The following is a 24,304-nucleotide window of genomic DNA, read 5'->3' as shown; positions in this document are numbered from 1 at the left end:
GACACACCAAACATGTGGAAGGTGCTCTGGTCAGATGAAACCAAAATTGAACTTTTTGGCAACAATGCAAAACGTTATGTTTGGTGTAAAAGCAACACAGCTCATCACCCTGAACACACCATCCCCACTGTCAAACATGGTGGTGGCATCATCATGGTTTGGGCCTGATTTTCTTCAGCAGGGACAGGGAAGATGGTTAAAATTGATGGGAAGATGGATGGAGCCAAATACAGGACCATTCTTGAAGAAAACCTGTTGGAGTCTGCAAAAGACCTGAGACTGGGACGGAGATTTGTCTTCCAACAAGACAATGATCCAAAACAAAATCTACAATGGAATGGTTCAAAAATAAACATATCCAGGTGTTAGAATGGCCAAGTCAAAGTCCAGACCTGAATCTAAGCGAGAATCTGTGGAAAGAACTGAAAACTGCTGTTCACAAATGCTCTCCATCCAACCTCACTGAGCTCGAGCTGTTTTGCAAGGAGGAATGGGAAAATATTTCAGTCTCTCGATGTGCAAAACTGATAGAGACATACCCCAAGCGACTTACAGCTGTAATCGCAGCAAAAGGTGGCGCTACAAAGTATTAACTTAAGGGGGCTGAATACTTTTGCACGCCCAATTTTTCCGTTTTTGATTTGTTAAAAAAGTTTGAAATATCCAATAAATGTCGTTCCACTTCATGATTGTGTCCCACTTGTTGTTGATTCTTCACAAAAAAATGCAGTTTTATATCTTTATGTTTGAAGCCTGAAATGTGGCAAAAGGTCGCAAAGTTCAAGGGGGCCGAATACTTTTGCAAGGCACTGTATATATATATATTTATTCATTATAATCTAAAAGGCAGAACTGATCCTAGATCAGCCCTCCTACTCTCAGATGCTTTACAAATATGGGCCCTGAGCTTGAATGTGAACATGGAAACATAACTTCCCCCAATGATCACATGTAAAGAGTCAACAGACAGGCAATTGTACAGAATGTTATTTTATTTATTAAATATGCATGTCTGACTAAAACGCCAGAGGTAATAGACCATTCATATTAGAAGGAAAACAACAAAGATATAAAAGGGTACTCTATCTACAAATATAGTACATCTCTATGCAAACCATAAATGAGAGCTGACACTTAGCATGTTTATTGAACTGAATTAATCCAAGATTCACACATACACACAGTCTTGTACAACGAACCATGTGAGGACACACAATTCAGTCCCATTCAAAATCCTATTCTCCCTAACCCTAACCCGTACCCTAACCTGAAAATCAAACCTTAAACCTAACCCTTAGCTCCTAATCCTAACCCTAAACCTAATTCTAACCCTAACACTAATTCTAACCTTAACCCTAAACCCCTTTGAAATAGCATTTGACCTTGTTGGGACCAACAAAATATCCCCAGTTAGTCAAATGTGGGTTCCCACAAGTATAGTTAAACACATCCACACACGCGTCCACTCACACACACACACACACACACAGCCTTTTGTGTTCCAAACTTCAGATGTTTGTCCCTACAGAACAGGGTGGGGTATGAGTCCCTCTGATAATGCAACATGTTGAAAATGTCTTCATACATTTTTAACTGTTGAAATACATTCAATAAATTACAAAAACTGTTGTACTGTTCCGATCGACAGACAGCAGCTTGACCATCATTCAATGTGTCATAGGAAACCACTTTGGTGCATCTATTCTTCATCTGACAAATACAGTACATTGATTTTCCATCGGACATGCCGTTAAATATCTTTACACAATGTAACAATACTTGACACACACAAAACAAGTTTTTTGCAGCATTCTCTTTTCAACCTGCTTTTTCAGTACACACACACACACACACACACACACACACACACACACACACACACACACATACACACAGACACACAGACACACACACACTTTGCAGAACAGACAGACATGCACCCACATATTATGAATACATGGTATACACCGTAACTTTTATCATTTATGGATTGCTTTTATTATTGCTTTTGACATACGATCAAATCATATGATCAAATTTGCACTGATCAAATCAGTGTGAAGTGTTTTTGGTGCACTTAATCATGGATGTGGTTGACTGGAGACCAGGCAGTGGTAGCCTGCGTGCCAGTGTGTTTATGCTACCATGCCAACTCCTTATCACTCATTGCCATGTTTGGCTTGACAAGGACAGCAATGGAGTATGCAAGAGCACAAACAAATCTGGGACCAGGCTAAAGCCTAATTTACACCTTCCACTTCTGAGCTGTCCGCTTGGTCCACTCAAACAAAATTACGCAAAATCGAATGTCCACTCCTGTCCGTTCGGACACTTTGCCAAGGAGGTGCGCAGATGCAGACCTTGTGTGGACGTTGAAGTGAAGCAGAAGGTGTGTAAATTAGGCTTATGGCAGTGGTGGAGTTGGCTGGTGGGGCAGGGCCAGAGGTGGAGTTGGCTGGCTAGGCAGGGCAAGAGGCGGAGATGGCTGGTGAGGCAGGGCAAGAGGCAGAGTTGGCTGGTGAGGCAGGGCCAGAGGTGGAGTTGGCTGGGTAGGCAGGGCAAGAGGCGGAGTTGGCTGGCTAGGCAGGGCCAGAGGCGGAGTTGGCTGGTGAGGCAGGGCCAGATGCAAAGTTGGCTGGTGAGGCAGGGCCAGAGGTGGAGTTGGTTGGCGAGGCAGGGCCAGAGGCGGAGTTGGCTGGCGAGGCAGGGCCAGATGCAAAGTTGGCTGGCGAGGCAGGGCCAGAGGCGGAGTTGGCTGGTGAGGCAGGGCCAGAGGCGGAGTTGGCTGGCTAGGCAGTGCCAGAGGCGGAGTTGGCTGGCTAGGCAGGGCCAGAGGCGGAGTTGGCTGGCTAGGCAGGGCCAGAGGCGGAGTTGGCTGGCTTGGCAGGACCAGAGGTGGAGTTGGCTGGCTAAGCAGGGCCAGAGGCGGAGTTGGCTGGCTAGGCAGGGCCAGAGGCGGAGTTGGCTGACTAGGCAGGACCAGAGGCGGTGTTGGCTGGCTAGGCAGGGCCAGAGGCGGAGTTGGATGGCTAGGCAGGGCCAGAGGTGGGGTTGGCTGGCTAGGCAGGACCAGAGGCGGTGTTGGCTGGCTAGGCAGGGCCAGAGGCGGAGTTGGATGGCTAGGCAAGGCCAGAGGCGGAGTTGGCTGGCTAGACAGGGCCAGAGGCGGAGTTGGCTGGCTAGACAGGACCAGAGGCGGTGTTGGCTGGCTAGGCAGGGCCAGAGGTGGGGTTGGCTGGCTAGGCAGGGCCAGAGGCGGAGTTGGCTGGCTAGACAGGGCCAGAGATGGGGTTGGCTGGCTAGGCAAGGCCAGAGGCGGAGTTGGCTGGCTAGACAGGGCCAGAGGTGGGGTTGGCTGGCTAGGCAGGACCAGAGGCGGGGTAGCTGGGCGTCAGAAGTAGTCCCGACGTCGTGAGTCGTCGTTAATGAACGAAGGGTTCCATTGGGCGGGATAGATACAGGAGTGACGGGAGCCTGGCAGGCCAGAGAACGGGTAGAGGCCGTTACGCTCTAGGTCAGAGTTACGTAACGCAGGCTGCAACACAGATATGGGGTGGTCAGTATCAACGGGAGGGGGGGGAGAGAGAGAGAAAGAGAGCGGTGTAGGCTAATCCTTACCTGCTATGGTGGACCAAAAATAACAAACATAGTGGCCCTTCTGTCTAATTGGTTTGTCTATTGTCTTCTAGTGAATTGCTATGTTTATGTGTTAACATTGTGTTTTGTTTCTTTATGTACCGCTAGATGTCTGTGCTTATAGAGAATACATGTTTATACATAGAGTACATAGACGTATACTGTATGTACAGAGTAGTACTTTCTATATGTACAGAGTAGTAGGTTGTATATGTACAGAGTACTAGTTTCTATATGTACAGTGTAGTAGTTTCTATATGTACAGAGTAGTCGTTTCTATATGTACAGTGTAGTAGTTTCTATACGTACAGAGTAGTAGATTCTATATGTACAATGTAGTAGTTTCTATATGTACAGAGTAGTAGATTCTATATGTACAGAGTAGTAGTTTATATATGTACAGAGTAGTAGTTTCTATATGTACAGAGTAGTAGATTCTATATGTACAGTGTAGTAGTTTCTATATGTACAGAGTTGTAGGTTGTATATGTACAGAGTAGTAGATTCTATATGTACAGAGTATAGTTTCTATATGTACAGAGTAGTAGAATCTATATGTACAGAGTAGTAGTTTCTATATGTACAGAGTATAGTTTCTATATGTACAGAGTAGTAGAATCTATATGTACAGAGTAGTAGAATCTATGTGTACAGAGTAGTAGATTCTATATGTACAGAGTAGTAGTGTCTATACATACAGAGTAGTAGATGTCTGTCATTTGTAGCAGGTTCTTGGTGCTACCGTTCTCCTGCATCTCGATGGCCTCTCTCCCCCACTCCATAGAAACACGGTTACTCTTTGGGAACTCTGCGTACGGCGACATTTGAAAATCGCCACTTTTGAAAATGATCTTGTTGATGTCATTCTTGTCTTTCCTGTAAAAAAAATATTATAAGTTCACTCAATTATTTTATAAACACTTATAACAGTTATTACAAATTGTGAGGTCAATTACATTTTTCTAATATGGCACAACATGGACTGAGAATAAGGAATTAGTGGTTGTCCTCTTACTACTGTGTTATTAAATGGTTATAACTACAGCAATAGTGTCATGGAATCTTACTTGCAGCAGGTGACAATGAGAGCGATGATGAGAACAAGGAGTAGGGCACCCCCTACTGGCGATACCACCACAGCTATCAGCTTGTAGACTAGAAGACACAATGTTATGATTAAACTGGAGGTCTACGCTGTGACTGTGAGTGCAGAAAGAATAACCATGACAACAACTAAGGAGTTAAGTGATTCAAATGTTGTCTTGATTCTCCATTATATCTTTTTCTCACACTTTTTAAATTATCATTTAAGTCATTAAAAGTCTCCTACTTACAATTTCCACAGTTGAATCCTCCAAATCCAAATGTGCACCTGAAAGATATAAACAACCAAATATAAGACCAAAAAATCATTAATAACATGTATTAATGGAATGGTCCAGTGGATTAGATCATTAGAGTTGTCACTGCTTACCTGACACAGGTTCCATTGACCCATTTCAAACCATCCCCGCATTCTGTAAGATGTAATTTTACAATCATTTCAAAGCAACAACATTTTTGTTTTACTACTCTGTACATATAGAAACTACTACACTGTACATATATGCTAAAATGAAATGAAAATAAATAAAGTAAATTTGACATAAGATATGTTTGACCGAGGCTGGGTCATATTCACGAGGCACCAAAACGAAGAAAACGCGCTGAAACCCCGCAGGGACTACGTGTTTTTTGTTTTGCATTGCAAAAAGTTTTGCTATGGTATGCTTTAACGTCTGCTTGCTCCACCCTTCCAGGCCTCACCTAGACAAGATGGAAGACTACCCTCCACCTTATCCTCGTTTCAGGCCTCACCTAGACAAGATATAGGACTACCCTCCACCTTATCCTCGTTTCTGGCCTCACCTAGACAAGATGGAAGACTACCCTCCACCTTATCCTCGTTTCAGGCCTCACCTAGACAAGATGTAGGACTACCCTCCACCTTATCCTTGTTTCAGGCCTCACCTAGGCAAGATGTAGGACTACCCTCCACCTTATCCTCGTTTCAGGCCTCACCTAGACAAGATGTAGGACTACCCTCCACCTTATCCTTGTTTCAGGCCTCACCTAGGCAAGATGTAGGATTACCCTCCACCTTATCCTTTTTTCAGGCCTCACCTAGACAAGATGTAGGACTACCCTCTACCTTATCCTTGTTTCAGGCCTCACCTAGGCAAGATGTAGGACTACCCTCCACCTTATCCTTTTTTTCAGGCCTCACCTAGACAAGATGTAGGACTACCCTCCACCTTATCCTCGTTTCAGGCCTCACCTAGACAAGATGTAGGACTACCCTCCACCTTATCCTTGTTTCAGGCCTCACCTAGGCAAGATGGATGACTACCCTCCACCGTATCCTCATTTCAGGCCTCACCTAGACAAGATGGATGACTACCCTCCACCTTATCCTCGTTTCAGGCCTCACCTAGGCAAGATGGATGACTACCCTCCACCTTATCCTCGTTTCAGGCCTCACCTAGGCAAGATGGATGACTACCCTCCACCTTATCCTCGTTTCAGGCCTCACCTAGGCAAGATGTAGGACTTACCCTTCACCTTATCCTTGTTTCAGGCCTCACCTAGGCAAGACGGAAGACTACCCTCCACCTTATCCTCGTTTCAGGCCTCACCTAGACAAGATGTAGGACTACCCTCCACCTTATCCTCGTTTCTGGCCTCACCTAGACAAGATGGAAGACTACCCTCCACCTTATCCTTGTTTCAGGCCTCACCTAGACAAGATGGAAGACTACCCTCCACCTTATCCTCGTTTCAGGCCTCACCTAGACAAGATGTAGGACTACCCTCCACCTTATCCTTGTTTCAGGCCTCACCTAGGCAAGATGTAGGACTACCCTCCACCTTATCCTTTTTTCAGGCCTCACCTAGACAAGATGTAGGACTACCCTCTACCTTATCCTTGTTTCAGGCCTCACCTAGGCAAGATGTAGGACTACCCTCCACCTTATCCTTTTTCAGGCCTCACCTAGACAAGATGTAGGACTACCCTCCACCTTATCCTCGTTTCAGGCCTCACCTAGACAAGATGTAGGACTACCCTCCACCTTATCCTTGTTTCAGGCCTCACCTAGGCAAGATGGATGACTACCCTCCACCTTATCCTCATTTCAGGCCTCACCTAGACAAGATGGATGACTACCCTCCACCTTATCCTCGTTTCAGGCCTCACCTAGGCAAGATGGATGACTACCCTCCACCTTATCCTCGTTTCAGGCCTCACCTAGGCAAGATGGATGACTACCCTCCACCTTATCCTCGTTTCAGGCCTCACCTAGGCAAGATGTAGGACTTACCCTTCACCTTATCCTTGTTTCAGGCCTCACCTAGGCAAGACGGAAGACTACCCTCCACCTTATCCTCGTTTCAGGCCTCACCTAGGCAAGATGTAGGACTACCCTCCACCTTATCCTCGTTTCAGGCCTCAGCTAGACAAGACGGAAGACTACCCTCTACCTTATCCTCGTTTCAGGCCTCACCTAGACAAGATGTAGGACTACCCTCCACCTTATCCTCGTTTCAGGCCTCACCTAGGCAGGACTGGTCCTCAGGGTTGAGTTTGAAGTACCCTGGTTGACACTGGCAGTAGGCTGTCCCATTGGAGTCGACACAGAAGGAACGCTCTAGGTGACACTGGGTGTTCTGGGCCAGACACAGACTCTCAACTGAGGGGCAGAGATAGGAGAGGGGTAGATTAGGATGGCTGTAGCAGGGTCAGGTATGAAATGTAAAACATGCTAATGTTTCGTTTTTTGGGCTAGAAAATGCTAAAGTTAGCAGATGGTGGCAGTGACGGCGTACACAAATCCAATGCATGGATTGAATTCTGCCTTTGTCCCCACAGGCTGCTTAGAAGGTAACAAAACAAATATGTCATTTTGAAATTAGGATGAACTAATCCTTTAAGACTGGGATTAGGGGAAAGAGATGAGGATGGGTCATGAAGCTGAGGGTGAAAGAAGGGAAGACGGTGGATGGAGGAAGTTGAGAGAGGAAGATGGAGGTAAGAGAGTGCTGTTACCGTGATAGGAGCACTGGTGAGTGACCACCACTCTGCTGTGTCCAGCAGTGCTGTTACAGTTGTTCAGAGACATCTGTATGCTGTCGCCGTTATAGTCATTCAGGGTAAGAGTTAGGGTTAGTGTAAAGAGGAGAGGATTGGTCATGAAGACGAGGGAGAAGGACTGAGGATGATGAATGGAGGAAGACGAGCGGGGCGGCAGGTAGCCTAGTGGTTAAGAGTGCTGGGTAATTAACCGAAAGGTCACTGGTTCAAATCCCTGAGTTGACTAGATAAAAAATAAACTGATGTGCCCATGAGCAAGGCACTTAACCCCAACTGTAGGTCGCTCTGGATAAAAGCATCTGCTAAATGACAAAAAAAATAAATGAGAGCACATGACAGAGGGATGTAGAGAGTGCTGTACCTTGATAGGAGAGCTGGTGAGTGACCACCACTCTACAGTGTCCAGCAGTGCTGTTACAGTTGTTCAGAGACATCTGTATGCTGTCGTAGACCTCAGAGCTGGTCACGTCAGCAGAGAGGGAGAACATGTTGACAGCAGAGATATGAACTCCTCTGGAACACACACACACATGACAGCAAACTTGATTTAAAGTCCATTTAAATCCCAAAAAGCGTCAGAGTTGTAAAGTTGTTGTTCTATTGAACATCCATTACAATAAAGTCCTTTTAAATGTATCAAGAGTGTATTGGTATTGCTTGATTTTTTATTACACTTTACATGCAATGTTGTCATGCATGTTGTGCAAAGACAATCTTATGGGGGGAGAAGAAACTCACTTTTTACTCAAAGTAGAGCGCCGGTAACCATGCAGAATTGATAATGAGGCATTGAGCTGTAAAAAAAAAAAAAAAAAAGAGGGGGGTCTAAATATTATTAGTTGGGCATGATCACATTTAATCATTTATAATACATGAACTATGTCTTCCTTACATTCCTAATACATCTATCAAATTGATTGAACAGGCTTGCTGCATCATTACAACAAATACACAATGTCAGTGATAGTCATTCCTCTCTCCACACTAGGGTTGCAAAACTCCCGGTAATCTAGCAAACATACCAACATTCTTGAGAGATTCCAAAATGACTGGTTACAGGGAATATTCTGGGATGTATACAGGGAATATGCTGGGATGCATACAGGGAAATTCAGGGATGTATACAGGGAATATTCAGGGATGTATACAGGGAATATTCAGGGATGTATACAGGGAAAATTCTGGGATGTATACAGGGAATATTCTGGGATGTATACATGGAATATTCTGGGATGTATACAGGGAATATTCTGGGATGTATACAGGGAATATTCAGGGATGTATACAGGGAATATTCAGGGATGTATCTAGGGAATATTAAGGGATGTATGCAGGGAATATTCAGGGATGCATATAGGGAATATTCAGGGATGTATACAGGGAATATTCAGGGATGTATACAGGGAATATTCAGGGATGTATACAGGGAATATTCTGGGATGTATACATGGAATATTCTGGGATGTATACAGCGAATATTCAGGGATGTATACAGGGAATATTCAGGGATGTATACAGGGAATATTCTGGGATGTATACAGGGAATATTCAGGGATGTATACAGGGAATATTCAGGAAGGTATACAGGGAATATTCAGGGATGTATACAGGGAATATTCAGGGATGTATACAGGGAATATTCTGGGATGTATACAGGGAATATTATGGGATGTATACAGGGAATATTCAGGAAGGTATACAGGGAATATTCAGGGATGTATACAGGGAATATTCAGGAAGGTATACAGGGAATATTCAGGGTTGTATACAGGGAATATTCAGGAAGGTATACAGGGAATATTCTGGGATGTATACAGGGAATATTCAGGGATGTAAACAGGGAATATTCTGGGATGTATACAGGGAATATTCAGGAAGGTAAACAGGGAATATTCAGGTGATGTATACAGGGAATATTCTGGGATGTATACAGGGAATATTCTGGGATGTATACAGGGAATATTCTGTGATGTATACATGGAATATTCAGGGATGTATACAGGGAATATTCAGGGTTGTATACAGGGAATATTCAGGAAGGTATACAGGGAATATTCTGGGATGTATACAGGGAATATTCAGGGAATATTCTGGGATGTATACAGGGAATATTCAGGGATGTATACAGGGAATATTCAGGAAGGTAAACAGGGAATATTCAGGTGATGTATACAGGGAATATTCTGGGATGTATACAGGGAATATTCTGGGATGTATACAGGGAATATTCTGTGATGTATACATGGAATATTCAGGGATGTATACAGGGAATATTATGGGATGTATATAGGGAATATTCAGGGATGTATACAGGGAATATTCAGGGAAGTATACAGGGAATATTCAGGAAGGTATACAGGGAATATTCCCTCCTTCTGCAACTCCCAGCCTGTCCCTGTCCTTACCAGCTGGTTGATCTCTCTCTGGATCTCATGCAGTGTGGCGCTCCTGGAGAGCAGTGGGTCATAGTGAGAGTTGTTGACACTGAACGTCCCCAAGAAGGTTTTTGCTGTAGAGGTAAACAGACACTGTGGTTAACTAAGGTTCAAGACTGTCTCTAAAGTTTACAGTCATTTCTTTCAACTAATGAAATATAGCTAACCCTTTATTGAGAATGAATACATCAATAAGATTAGTAGTGTCTTATCTTATCATTACCTAATAACATAACCCAGGGTCCCCCAACTGGCAACACCTGCATCGAATTTCCCCCGCGGGTGGTTTAATTATTTGTTCCAAAGTATTCTGACGCATAATAGAGAGAAACGTGATCGTATACAAATGTAAGCAAGGTTGGAAATCATGTTTTAGTAAAATATTATATCTGTTTGGGCTAATAGCAGTCAATTTGCAGTCTACAAATTATTTGTAATTATGTTCCACCCCCCAATCATCTTGTTATGAAAAAAAATCTACAATCTAGTTGATGATGGCTGACATAACCTATAACATAACCTGATCAACCACACAAGCCACGGCCTGTTCACCTCGCTATCATCCAGAAGGATCAAAGCTGGGACCGACAGACTGAAAAACAGCTTCTATCTCAAGGCCATCAGACTGTTCAATAGCCATCACTAGTTGGCTTCCACCCGGTTACGCAACCCGGCACCTTAAGAGGTGCTGCCCCATATACATAGACTTGGAATCACTGGCCACTTTAATAATGGAACAATAGTCACTTTAATAATGTTTAAATAATGTTTACATACTGCTTTATTCATCTCATACTGTATGTATATACTGTATTCTATTCTACTGTATTTTAGCCACTCCGACGTTGCTCGACCTAATATTCATATATTTATTAATTCCATTCTTTTAGACGTGTGTGTATTGTTAAGAATTGTTATATACTACTGCACTGTTGGAGCTAAGAACACACGCATTTCGCTACACCCACAATTGCATCTGCTAAATATTTTTATTTTACCTTTATTTAACTAGGCAAGTCAGTTAAGAACAAATTCTTATTTTCAATGACGGCCTAGGAACAGTGGGTTAACTGCCTGTTCAGGGGCAGAACGACAGATTTGTACCTTGTCAGCTCGGGGATTTGAACTTGCAACCTTTCGGTTACTAGTCCAACGCTCTAACCATATGTGTATGTGACCAATCAAATTTGATTTGATTTGATCTAATATAACCTAAACAAGGCCCTGCGTATTGCTTATATTGTCATGTGATATGAGACTTGTAAATAAAGCATGTATGTTTAGTTGTATGTAGTGCAACTGGCTTACTTTAACATCACCCCAAAAATAAAGAGCTAAATATTGTTTATATTTTTATCGTCATATGAGACCGTAAACAAAGGCTGTATGTACTGTTTGTTAAGCCGTACCTCGCGTGCAGTCTCGTCCGTTCTCAATGTCAAGGCCCAGGGGACACTCGCAGCTGAAGGAGCCCCTGGTGTTAACACACGTAGAGTCACTGGGACATGGGCCCGAGGGGCCGGGGCCAATCTCACACTCATCCACATCTGGACACAGCAGAGACAGAGGACAGAGAGGGCAGTGTGAACATAGAGGACAAGATGACTATAGTGAATACAATCAGCAATATAAAGGCATTTTCACATCTGGACAAACAAAGCAACACAGATACATAGACAGAGGACAAGGACAGAGGAAAGCTGACAGAGGACAGATGACAGAGATCAGTTACACAAAACTGCACAAAACTTGAATCATTAAACCCTCACTAAAACTCTCTGGGGTCCTGGGCCAAGAGACTTGGGGCTCTATAGCTGCTGCATTAGGCATCCATCTCCCTATGGGTTGTATACAGGTTGTTCACACCTCTGTTACTCGGCCAGGTTGCTAGGGTCACCTAGACTCAATCATGGACACTCGTAATGACAGTTGTGGTTGCTTTGCGTGATGTATTGTTGTCTCTACCTTCTTGCCCTTTGTGCTGTTGTCTGTGCCCAATAATGTTTGTACCATATTTTGTGCTGCTACCATGTTGTGCTGCTGCCATAGAAAGAGGAGTGGGAGGCCCCGGTGCACAACTGAGCAAGAGGACAAGTACATTAGAGTGTCTATTTTGAGAAACAGACGCCTCACAAGTCCTCAACTGGCAGCTTCGTGAAATAGTACCCGCAAAACACCAGTCTCAACGTCAACAGGGAAGAGGCGACTCCAGGATGCTGGCCTTCTAGGCAGAGTTGCAAAGAAAAAGTCATATCTCAGACTGGCCAATAAAAATAAAAGATTAAGATGGGCAAAAGAACACAAACACTGGACAGGTGAACTCTGCCTAGAAGGCTGGGAATGATAGGTTGAACTCACCCTCATTGCAGCTAGGTCCTGTCCATGCTGACAGACAGTAACAGGTGAATTCCCTCCCTCCATAGGTCTCTCCACACTCACCTCCGTTCAGACAGGGGTTGGATTCACAGGCACTACCTAAAGAAGAGAGATGGATTCAGACTGATGTACTACATCTCATATCAATGCAGTTCATAGATTTTCTTCATTGTTCCAAACAACAGTCATTAGGCTTTGGGAATACACACATCTTAATTCCACGTTTCCAGCTAAATTCAGGGAAAAACTAACTTTAGCAGAATAAAAGTTTTAAAGGATATATTGTTGACAAACCTGGTGTCTGAGATGTAGATCTGATGTCCATTGGAGCTGCGGTCACTTCTACCTCAGTGGTCCCCCTGTCAGTGTGTTTCCCTGTAGTGTGCAGTTCCACTGTGCTCCTGGTGGTGGTGCTGTGGCTGTAGGAAGAGGAGGCTGTAGTAGTGGTAGTGGTGATGTCCTGGCCGCTGTGAGGCGTGGTGTTCCCCGGTGTGGCCGTGCTGGTCTCCAGGGGCAAGGTGGTTACATCGGTGAAGCTGGTGACGTCGGTGAAGCTCACCCCTGTTGAGGGCTCCTGGGTCTGGGTCTGAAGTGTAGCTGGGCGCAGGGGGGTTGAAGCCGAGGTCTGGAGACCCAGAGTGGTCTCAGTGGTAATGGTGGTAGGGATGGTGGTGGGTTGAGTCTGGGCTTCGACGGAGGTGGTGCTAAGCTGAACCATCCTTGTCGTAACCAGAGGGGGTGTCAGTGTGGTGCTGGTTGCCGTAGTAAATCTGTAGGTCTCCTCCTCAGTGACCTGTGACGTCATCGTAACGGTAACGGATGTGGTGGACATCAGGACCTCTGTGGTCACCGCCGGCGATGGCTGCTCTGTCTTGGGGACAAAGGGAGGCTGGCTTGAGATGAACCGGGACAGGGAGTCGTCCAGGGCGGTGGCACTTTCTCGTAGCGTCGGGTGAGCAGTAGTTAGAGCTAGACCTACGATGGTAGGTGTGTCCTCTGTGTGGAGTGATGTGACTCCTTCTGTCTCACCCTGGCCCCCCTGGGTGCTGAGGGCACCTGTGGAGGACTCTGTGGAAGTGCCAGACCCGGTGACCATGATGGAGGGAGTATCTCTATCTCCTCCCTGAGAGGTGTTGGTGCTGGGATGACTGGGTCCTTCTGAAAACAGGAAGGGGGGCTGTGAAGAATCAGGGACCCCATCTTCTGTCTGGGACGTCCTGCCTCTGGAAGGCTGACTGGAGTCTGTTGTGTCTGTGTCCTGTCTGCTGTGGTTATCAGCCACGCTGAGAGGGGGGGTGGAGTAGGGGGTTCCCTCCGAAATCAGAGAGGTTAGGTCCTGCTGTTGGGTCACATTGGGGGGTTCAGTCAGCGGGTTGGTCCCTCTGGAGGACAAACCACCAGGCGTCTCTGTTTAGAATAAGTAGAAGAAGAGGAAGAGGGAGAAGAAGATTACTTTTTGTCCATTTACAACATGAGAAATGGAAATTAGTATTTTGCATATCCCATTCTCCCCGGTAGACATATACATACTGTATATACATATACACAAAGAGGGAATTTCAGAAGGTTGTTTACCTTGTGAAGAGTTGGTGTTGGAGTGGGGGTGAGAGTCAGACCCAGACGTAGCGTCATGCCCATGGTCAGGTCCAGTGGAGGGTATCCTGTCGGTGACATCCCCAGCCCCGGCACCGGTGCGGCTGGTCGGGAGGCCCAAGGTGGAGTCCTTAGGGTACATGGAGGTGCTGTTGGAGCTCACAGACAGTAAGGTCCTCTCTCCCGCTCGACTCATAGTGGAGGAGATGTAGGTGCGGTCTGTGTGGACAGGGATGGGGAGAGCCATGGTTCCTAGGTCGGTCCACTGTTCCTGCCTGAGAGTATCTGTTGACTGTCCTTGGCCGAGACCCACGGTGCCTTGGTTTGTGGAGTGGTCCTCTCTGAGACCCATGGTGCCTTGGTTTGTGGACTGGTCCTCGCTGAGACCCATGGTGCTTTGGGTTGTGGATTGGTCCTCTCTGAGACCCACGGTGCCTCGGGTTGTGGGCTGGTCCTCGCTGAGACCCACGGTGCCTCGGTTTGTGGACTGGTCCTCTCTGAGACCCACGGTGCCTCGGGTTGTGGGCTGGTCCTCGCTGAGACCCACGGTGCCTCGGTTTGTGGACTGGTCCTCTCTGAGACCCACAGTACCTCGGTTTGTGGACTGGTCCTCTCTGAGGCCCTCAGTGCCTTGGTTTGTGGACTGGTCCTCTCTGAGACCCACGGTGCCTCGGTTTGTGGACTGGTCCTCTCTGAGACCCACAGTACCTCGGTTTGTGGACTGGTCCTCTCTGAGGCCCTCGGTGCCTTGGTTTGTGGACTGGTCCTCACTGAGACCCATGGTGCCTCGGATATTGGACTGGTCCTCTCTGAGCCCCACAGTAGCTTGGTTTGTGGACTGGTCCCCTCTGAGGCCCTCAGTGCCTTGGTTTGTGGACTGGTCCTCACTGAGACCCATGGTGCCTCGGATATTGGACTGGTCCTCTCTGAGGCCCTCAGTGCCTCGGTTTGTGGACTGGTCCTCACTGAGACCCATGGTGCCTCGGATATTGGACTGGTCCTCGCTGAGACCCAAGGTGCCCCCGTTTGTGGACTGGTCCTCTCTGAGACCCACAGTACCCCGGTTTGTGGACTGGTCCTCTCTGAGGCCCTCAATGCCTTGGTTCGTGGACTGGTTCTCGCTGAGACCCACGGTGCCTTGGGTTGTGGATTGGTCTTCTCTGAGATCCACCGTACCTCGGTTTGTGGACTGGTCCCTTCTGAGACTGCTGTCAGCATCAGGGCTGTCCTGAGGTGGTCTGGCTTCCGTAACAGACACAGACTTAAGTTCTACTGAGCGTTTTGTTTCAGTCAAAGCCCTGAGCTGTGCTGGGAGCCCAGAGTAGGCCTCTGGTAGGTGGTCTGGTGTTAGCCTGGTCTTGTCTTCCCACTGTGTGGTAGCCTCTGTAGACACTACAATGGTAGAGCTCCTCTGCTCCGTCGACAAACCAAGGGTTCCTTCTGATGTCCAACTGGTTGAGCCCGAGGAGAGACGTATGTTTTGTTCAGTTGCTGAAGAATAAATATATAAATACAATTCAAAAAGGATGACAGGTATGTGTTTTCTGTATTCAAGGAAAGCTATGTGAAACATAGGCCTACATAAAAAGTTGGGAAGAAAGACACCCAAAACAAAAACCTAAATGTCTGGACCACCAGATGGCCCCAGAGAGGTTGTATCTTGCTTCAAACTCTAAAAGGGGAGATGTCAGGAGTTGCTGCCTGCAGCTGTTCTGATTTTGGGTGGAGAACAATTGGCAGCCAGGCCTGTCTACCCTAACAAAAGCCTGGGCCCTAAATATGGAGGTGACTCTGGCCTTTGGGACTTTGCCATTTCCTTCCTTAAGCTGACATAGCAGAAGCCATAGATGTTATAATACTGTCAAACTGCAGACGTTGTTTGGGTTCATATTGAAGCAGAGTTTGCTCTCTGGCTCACAGTTTTTTGGGGCTTTTTGAAAACAGTCAGTTAAAGACATGCTCTGCTAGTATTTTTTAAACCTCCCGCTTTGTGATGGATGTGTCAATGTGTAGTTCATACATGCATAATCTATAAGCAGAATTACGGTTTTACCTCAATTAGCCACGAAATCCCTAGTTTGAAAGTGACCGTTTTTTGGAAGATGTGCGCTGCCATCTTGCCTACATGTACCCCTATTTGGACAGCCCTCTAGCAATTTGAGTTTCAGCCAATGAGCTTCAGCCCTTCGCCATTTAAGTGACAGCTAGCAAGACGCACACACAGTAGAGCGAGAGAGAGAGAGCAATGACAGGGTGCACATATGTGACTCATTTCAGGAAACTGGGCGTATGTCGAGAGTCACTAATTGACAGGAGAGCCATTTGAACGTAAACTATTATTTATTTATCAAAATGTGTTTTTTGGCAGAAATGCCTTCTGGAACATGTGAACCTTCATGTGCCTTAATAACAAACTTGTATGCCATCTGTAAACGAATAAAATGGTTCAATTATAAGCCTAATTGGTTTAGCCATGGAAAAAGAGGGAACCTTCCTGCTAGCCATGATTGGCAGAGATAATGGATGGGCTGGACATGCCGGCAGATGGGTTCGGAATGGTCTGCCATGTAGCGTGTTTCTGTCTATAACATGAGCTGGTCAGTATTTGTAGATAATCCTTTCTAACACGGCTTTTTTTAAGATATCAAAGTGTTGCTCTCCACTTTCTGGAGGACCGAGTTTTGAAATCAGTGGAAGGCCCGGTGGAATTAGAGTATGATAGCTAAGAAGATGGAGAAAATCCTGGTCTTTGATTGCAAATATGCAGTGGGAGTCGAAAAGAGAACACAGAAAGCTGTATAAAACACCTGTCTCCCGATTACATCATCAAACTAAGGGAAACCATGGCATCCGCGACAGAGAGGGAGAAACGTCCATACATGTATACAGGTAAGACAGTCTAGCTAGCTACATTTTCAGATATTACACATTTCAAATTTTGTCAGAAAATAATTTTCATTTCAAGTTAAAGCATACTGTTAGGTAGCTAGCTAACATCAGCTGTATGGCTCGCTAGCTAACGTTACGTGTATGATCTGTGACAACGCTCTGAGGTTATGAACACCCAGGGTGCACTCTGGCACTCCAGATTTAATTAATTAATACACCTGTAGTATAAACCAGCCCTTAGTCTTGAAATCTTTGGTTGATTATTACATGGCCTCACATGTGAATCCTTAAAGAGATGGGCGGGGCTAAGGCTTAAGAGGGTAAAAACTATGCAAAATGGGTGTAGACAAAGAAGAGCTCTCCAGTAGGTTTACCAAAATATTCAAGGGCCATTTTCTCAAAAGTGAGGTTACAGGTTTATCAACTTTCAAAGCAGAATTACTTTCCCATTGTTCCTCAACTGTAGTGTATGATATGCCATTTTCTAGCTCTGTCTCTATTTTTATCCAATGTAAAACATAAGACCGAATCAAGCCGGTCGGTCACATATATACACATTTGTGACGTAGTACACAGGTTTTGGGGACTAAAGGCTAAAAAGTATACAAATCTCATTTAAATCTAACAATTAATTGGTATGTTCATTGCTTTGTTTTTTTCCAATTAAGTTTCCGTTTGTAAAGATACATGACTAGGCCTCCTACTACTAAGATATGGTAGTTCTAGGCCTCCTATTACTAAAATATGGCAGTTCTAGGCCTACTACTACTAAGATATGTCAGTTCTAGGCCTACTACTACTAAGATATGTCAGTTCTAGGCCTACTACTACTAAGATATGGTAGTTCTAGGCCTCCTATTACTAAAATATGGCAGTTCTAGGCCTCCTATTACTAAAATATGGCAGTTCTAGGCCTCCTATCACTAAAATATGGCAGTTCTAGGCCTCCTACTGCTAAGATATGGCAGTTCTAGGCCTCCTACTACTAAGGTATGGAGGTTCTAGGCCTCCTACTACTAAGATATGGCAGTTCTAGGCCTCCTATTACTAAAATATGGCAGTTCTAGGCCTCATACTACTAAGATATGATAGTTCTAGACCTCCTACTACTAAGATATAGCAGTTCTAGGCCTCCTATTACTAAAATATGGCAGTTCTAGGCCTCATACTACTAAGATATGGTAGTTCTAGACCTCCTACTACTAAGATAGGGCAGTAGTTCTTGGCCTACACGTGAAGATGACACATGTAGGCTATTTCATGGTATGAGAACAAAACAGACCCGGGGTGTGGTGTGTTCCTGTCCGTATCACCACTACTACTAGGGCCTACAAACTCCACCTAGGCCTAAAGCTGGGTTTATAGATGGTCTGGGGCCTGAAATCTCCACCCCTCTACTCTGTGGCAGCCTGCCTGTTTGTCTGCCTGTCTGTCAGCCTGGCACTTCTCCACTAACTCAACACTGCTGCTGGGGAGCTTTGGAACAATAACCTACTGCCACTGCCAAGGAAGAGCGCTGTCTGTGCTAGATAACATCCTGAATGTAACACATAGCAATGACACAGTCAAACAGTCAGGCTGTCAGACAGTATGCAGATAGCGGGAAGAAGAGTACAGCAACGGTACAGTCATTCCACAGAGAGAGAGACCTAGGATGCGTCCCAAATGGCACCGTATTCCCTATATAGTGCACTACTTTTGACCAGAGACGTACAGTACCATCAGAAACTATTCATAGCCCTGGACTTATTCCACATTTTGTTGTGTTACATACAGCCTGAATTCAAAAGTCATGAAATATATTTTATCACACATCTACACACAATACCCCATAATGACCAAATTAAAACACGTTTTTAGAAATAAACAATTCACACCCCTGAGTCAAAACATGTTAGAATCACCTTGGGCAGCAATACCAGCTGTGAGTCTTTCTGGGTAAGTCTCTAAGACCGTTGCACACCTGGATTGTAGAATATTTGCCCATAAAATAAAGGTTAAATACATTAAATTAATATTATTTTCAAAATTCTTCAAGCTCTGTCAAATTGGTTGTTGATCATTGCTAGAAAAACATTTTCAAGTCTTGCCATAGATTTTCAAGCAGATTTAAGTCAAAACTATAACTCGGCCACTCAGGAACATTCACTGTCTTCTTGTTTTAGTTATTGTCCCGCTGAAAGGTGCATTAATCTCCTAGTGTCTTGTGGAAATCTACGATTTTGCCTTTCGGTTTATTTTTTATCCTGAAAAACTCCCCAGTCCCTAATGATTACAAGCATACCCATAACATTACTCAGTAATGTGTTGTATTGGACTTTCCCCAAACATAACACTTTGTATTCAGGACAAAAAGTGAATTGCTTTGAAACATTTATGTTCCGGTATTACTTTAGTGCCTTGTCGCAAACAGGATGCATGTTTTGGAATATTTTATTCTGTAGAGGCTTCCTTCTTTTCACTCTGTCAATTTGTTTAGTTTTGTGGAGTAACTACAATGTTGTTGATCCATCCTCAGATTTCTCCTATCACAGCCATTAAACTCTGTAACTGTTTTAAAGTCATCATTGGCCTCATGGTGAAATCCCTGAGCGGTTTCCTTCCTCTCTGGCAGCTGAGTTAGGAAGGACGCCTGTATTTTTGTAGTGACTGTGTGTACTGATACACCATCCAAAGTGTAATGAATAACATCATCATGCTCAAAGGAATATTAGATGTCTGCTTTTTAAATGTTTACCCATCAACCAATAGGTTCCCTTCTTTCCGAGGATCTGGAAAACCTACCTGGTTTTTGTGGTTGAATTTCCATTTGAAATTCACTGCTCGGCTGAGGGACCTTACAAATAATTGTAGGTGTGGGGTACAGAGAGGAGGTATTAATTCAAAAATCATGTTAAATACTATTATTGCACACAGTGTGTTCATGCAACTTATTATGTGACTTGTTAAGCAAGTTTTTACTCCTGAAATTATTTAAGATTGCCATAACAAAGGTGTTGAGTACTTATTGACTCAAGACATTTCAGCTTTTCATTTTTAATGAATTTGTAGACATTTCTAAAAACATAATTTCACTTTGACATTATGGGGTATTGTGTCTAGGTGTCAAATGTCTAGGTGATGTGGGTAAGGCGGAGTCAGGCGCAGGACACAGAGATGAGTAATAACCGATACTTTACTCAAAAACAATATTCCATAAAGGACACAAAATAATCCAGGTCACAAAATGACACAACTTGACAATAACAAACACGCACAAAACCAAGGGGGAAAACCAGAGGGTTAAATAGGGAACAATGATTATGGAATGGAAACCAGGTGTGTATAATGAAGACAAAACAAATCGAAAATGAAACATGGATCGGTGGTGACGAGAAAACCGGTGAGCGCCGCCCGAACAAGGAGAGGGACCAACTTCGGCGGAAGTCGTGACACTTGGCCAGTAACGCAAAAATCTCAATTTAATCCATTTCAAATTCAGGCTGTAACACAACACAATGTGGAAAAGGTCAAGGGGTGTGAATACTTTCTGAAGGCACTGTATGGGCCCTGGTCAAAAGTAGTGCAATATATAGGGAAAATGGTTTCATTTGTGACACACTCTTAGAGAATTAGGCCATTTTCCTCTAAACTAAAGCTCTCTGGATGGAGTCCACTGGCCTAACTGGCTGGCTTAGCCCTGCATTCAGTACACTGTAATCAAAAGCAGACTGGAATGGAGCACTATTGGTGCTGGCAGGACCAAGAAGTTAGCTTTTGTGTGTTTAGTTATTTTTATTTTTTTACTTCTGTGGCTCCCAGTTCATGATGATGATGAAATGGCTTCTGTCCCAAATGGCACCCTATTCTCTTTATAGTGCATTTATACCGCATTTCCATGGAGACTTACCGCCACACCAGTGAGTTGCCAGTGTTTAATGTTAATACAAACTCTAGTGTAATTGTGTTTCCATAGCTAGGGCTGACAGTAAAGGCGTCCACATGCTTCCCAGCCGAAAACGGTTTGGAAAAGTTTCTGCATATATTATGATGACATTTTGTGACATTTTTGTTCGTTTTGGACTTCAGTGAGGGTTTTTTCGGCTGTTCGTGCAGACACATTTTTTTCTGGAGGCAAGCCGAAGTTCGGAGCCGAAGTCTACGTCCCCTTCGTCGTTAATTGGTCAACAGCAGGGATTCTTCAATAAAGTCTTTGTTGTCATTCAATGAGATATGACTCATTTTCATGCACATTTTTTTTCATTGCGTAAAACATTGCGCGATTAAAATCTTCTCGGTAAAAATTCATGACAGATTTCTTGAGTTATCTTAGATTAATTCTGACTATTTTGTGTGTATACTGGCTACGACGTCTCAAAAGTGACAAACAGTATTATTGCCACTTTTTTCAAATGTTTCAAGTGAAGATCTTTTAAGGGAGTATGTGAGCACACTCTTTCGGTTCGGCTAGCCGAGTTTTGTGGAGGCCCAGCTGAACTGATGCATGCAGAATCAACAACCTCTGCATAATCAAAACAGATGCTTTGTGAGAAGGTGTTAAAGGTCACAGTCAGTCAGTGTAATGTAAATGCTGGCTGAAAAGTATCAGTGGCCTGGCTTTGGCCCCAGGTGAAAGCAGGTCTGCCGGAGCCATGGCCCAGTGAAACAGAGGTGCCGGCCCCCGTAGATGGAAACAGAAAATTCTGAGCCTTCTGGGTAAAACACTGGGGTAAATCCTGTATGGAAATGCATCATAACTTTTGACCGGGCTCTGGTCCTATTCCCTGGTCCCATTCCCTAAGGTCCAGATTCAGAGCTCTTGACAGTGACTTATAAAGTGGATGTGATAGTTGCCCATAGTATGTTGGCTGGAGTACATCTGTGACATCACACCTTCCCTGATCTAAAGCCAACTGTCACTCACGGAGTGGCTCTTGCTCTGCTGGCTAAAACGGTTGGCTTTGAGTTCTGTAGGCTTAGTGCATGTTTTTGTGCAGATGATTGCTGGTTTGCGCCCTGTTCGCCACAGAAGAGAATGCACTCTGTTACACTTCTATATGGAGAGATGACACTCTTCACCTTCTGGAAAAGCGGAAAATGTACCTCTCTCACAAACTCCAATGCAGACTGAGGCATTCTTCCGGTAAAGGCCTGAGAGACATTGTGGTTATCCCAGCTGTTGCCACCGATGTAGTGATTGAGAAGGGACAACGAGAACTGGACTTGAGCCAGCAAACCTGCAGGTAATAGGCAAGCACACTGCCCCCTGTGCCATAAAGGTTCAGACGTCTTGGCAGTGGCCGTAGTACGCTTACAAGGAAGCTATAATAACTCATGAACAATTATTCACCGAAAGAGTTAACACTTTCTCCACATGTAGTCACTGGCAATACCTCATAAGAAGTCCTGAAACATGAGTCAACAAATACATTGATTGGTTTGAAAGGTATACCTTGGAAGTTGTTCAATACAAGGTGTATAATTCTAATCTACTTTAGGCTATCAGCTGCCTATGATATTTTAGTATAATGACTCAAATGATCACTATGATGAATTATATATATCTATGGCTTAGATAAGGCTACATCAAATGTCCATAGGCATATAAATGAATGACAGGGGACAAGGCCAGTTGATTTTCTTTGAGGGGATGCCTGCACTAGATTACAAGAAAATAACCCACCAAAACCATCAAACAGGAGGGGGAAACATGGTTAGAAGCTTGTGTCAGTGTGGAAAAACCACCAGGTTCAGGTGGGGAATTCCAAGTACAATTCTGATAGCCCACAGATATGGCCTTATATAACCTAGTCATTCAGTAAGTTAAATGTTGGTTTCTGACTGTCAGCAAATTACGCAATCATTGTATCCATATTTTAAATGTATCCATGTTTTTTATTATTTTGTTCTGGGGTTATCAGCCTAAATGCCGTCATTTTAAATTAGTTCAAGTGGACCCAAGGAATGTTGATCAAGAATCATGTAAACATGTAATAAACCATCCGTTATAGCTTCTACATACAATGATCAAATCATGACTGAGGTTTAAATATTGTCACTCTGCGCGACCCTTGCCACATAACGGGATGGGACAGTGTGTAGAACTCTTGTCCCGTTTTCGAAGCCCAAGGGTGCACTCTTCCATATGTCTGTACCATACTGCACCTTACCTAATTTGTCTTCACTCAACGCCCGTGTCTCACTCTCATCGGAATGCCTGACTCTGTGGTGGAGTTCTGTTCCAGATGATGGTGATGATACCTCCCTAAAGTCCGTAGAAGTTTCCGGAGTAGTAAACAAGTATTTTGGTAAGGCAGTTATGGCAGTTATTTCTTCAGAGTTAGTAACCCGGGGAGAGAAGTATACTCCCGTTACCAGTGCCCTATCCATATCGTTGCTGCTGGAGGTGTAAATCCACGCATTGAGGGGTCTCAGAACGACCAAGAGGACCAACAGAGAAAGACGGGTTAGGACTACGTGACTCAAATAGCAGGTTTCCATAATCATAACGACCCGAAAACGGCGGCGGGTAGGCGTATATTCCAAACAAGTAGCAGCGAAGTGCCCACAGCCACCATCAGAAACTATATTTTTCAAAAATGTATAATTTTAAATACCTTCGGAGACCCTAAACATCAGTTGATCCGATGAATTTTAATACGTTTGCAGACCGTGAAGTGGTGCAGTGGTGCTGGAAACAGAAGCCTGTTATCACATCATAGGCGCCAAGCTCCTCCCACACACATCAGCGATAGTGGTTTCCACCCAATTCCGCCCTAGTAGGCTGAGGTTCCGCGGGATGTGGGCTATTGTTACACTCAACTAGACTTCAGAATATCAAGAATCTCTGAATCTGGTATTTTGCTGTGATTTCTTTAGTGTAAGATACTATAGTAGACTTTACATGCATGCCCACAAGTTTGGAGTGCAAACCTCTCAGATGAAATGTCGACTTGATATTTCTGTAAATGTTACATTGTTGCTAGTGAACAAAGTTCCAAATGGTTACAGTTGCTTGCAATGGGGACATCCCCAAAATACAAGCTATGTACAAGCAGATGAAGAAAGACATTCTAATGAGGTCAAACAGATTGGAAGTAAACATTCCATGGATTGCCTCACTCAGTCACAGAGACCTGTAAAAATCCATATCAATCATATTTATTTAGAAAACCCTTTTTACAAAGTTCTACACAGAAACCCAGCCTAAAACCCCAAACAGCAAGCAATGCAGATGTAGAAGCACGGTGGCTAGGAAAAACTCCCT

General features: G+C 44.4%; 1 protein-coding gene across 2 annotated transcripts; it reads right to left on the bottom strand.

Moving 5' to 3' along the window:
- Positions 1-974: 974 nt before the first annotated feature.
- On the bottom strand, positions 975-23,810 carry LOC115129632 (protein HEG-like). 2 transcript variants are annotated; one of them, XM_029660219.2, is made up of 14 exons: positions 23,208-23,810; positions 14,152-15,660; positions 12,871-13,983; positions 12,559-12,675; positions 11,610-11,747; positions 10,171-10,274; positions 8,504-8,559; positions 8,127-8,278; positions 7,230-7,364; positions 5,111-5,153; positions 4,971-5,008; positions 4,704-4,791; positions 4,335-4,512; positions 975-3,535 (listed from the first exon to the last, which is right to left on the bottom strand). In XM_029660219.2, exons 1-14 carry the CDS (start codon positions 23,542-23,544, stop codon positions 3,392-3,394), a joined length of 4,152 nt encoding a protein of 1,383 aa, XP_029516079.1. In that variant the 5' UTR covers positions 23,545-23,810; the 3' UTR covers positions 975-3,391. The 2 variants fall into 2 exon arrangements, with proteins under 2 accessions (XP_029516079.1, XP_029516089.1); XM_029660229.2 differs by having other exon boundaries at positions 23,655-23,807.
- Between the last annotated feature and the right edge of the window lie 494 nt (positions 23,811-24,304).

The sequence above is a fragment of the Oncorhynchus nerka genome, linkage group LG1 (assembly GCF_034236695.1).
Source record: "Oncorhynchus nerka isolate Pitt River linkage group LG1, Oner_Uvic_2.0, whole genome shotgun sequence".
NCBI lineage: Eukaryota > Metazoa > Chordata > Actinopteri > Salmoniformes > Salmonidae > Oncorhynchus > Oncorhynchus nerka.
Note: the sequence above shows the minus strand (reverse complement) of the source record. Positions and strands in the feature narration are given on the sequence as shown.

Bases quoted from the DNA above. Each gene is read 5' to 3' on its own strand.
- LOC115129632 (XM_029660219.2), bottom strand. From the start codon at position 23,544: ATGATTATGGAAACCTGCTATTTGAGTCACGTAGTCCTAACCCGTCTT. The intron at 10,275-11,609 runs GTACGGCTTAAC...TTACCTCTACAG, and splicing joins CGGACGAGACTGCACGCGAG to CAAAAACCTTCTTGGGGACG. The intron at 8,560-10,170 runs GTAAGGACAGGG...TTTTTTTTACAG, and splicing joins AGAGAGAGATCAACCAGCTG to CTCAATGCCTCATTATCAAT.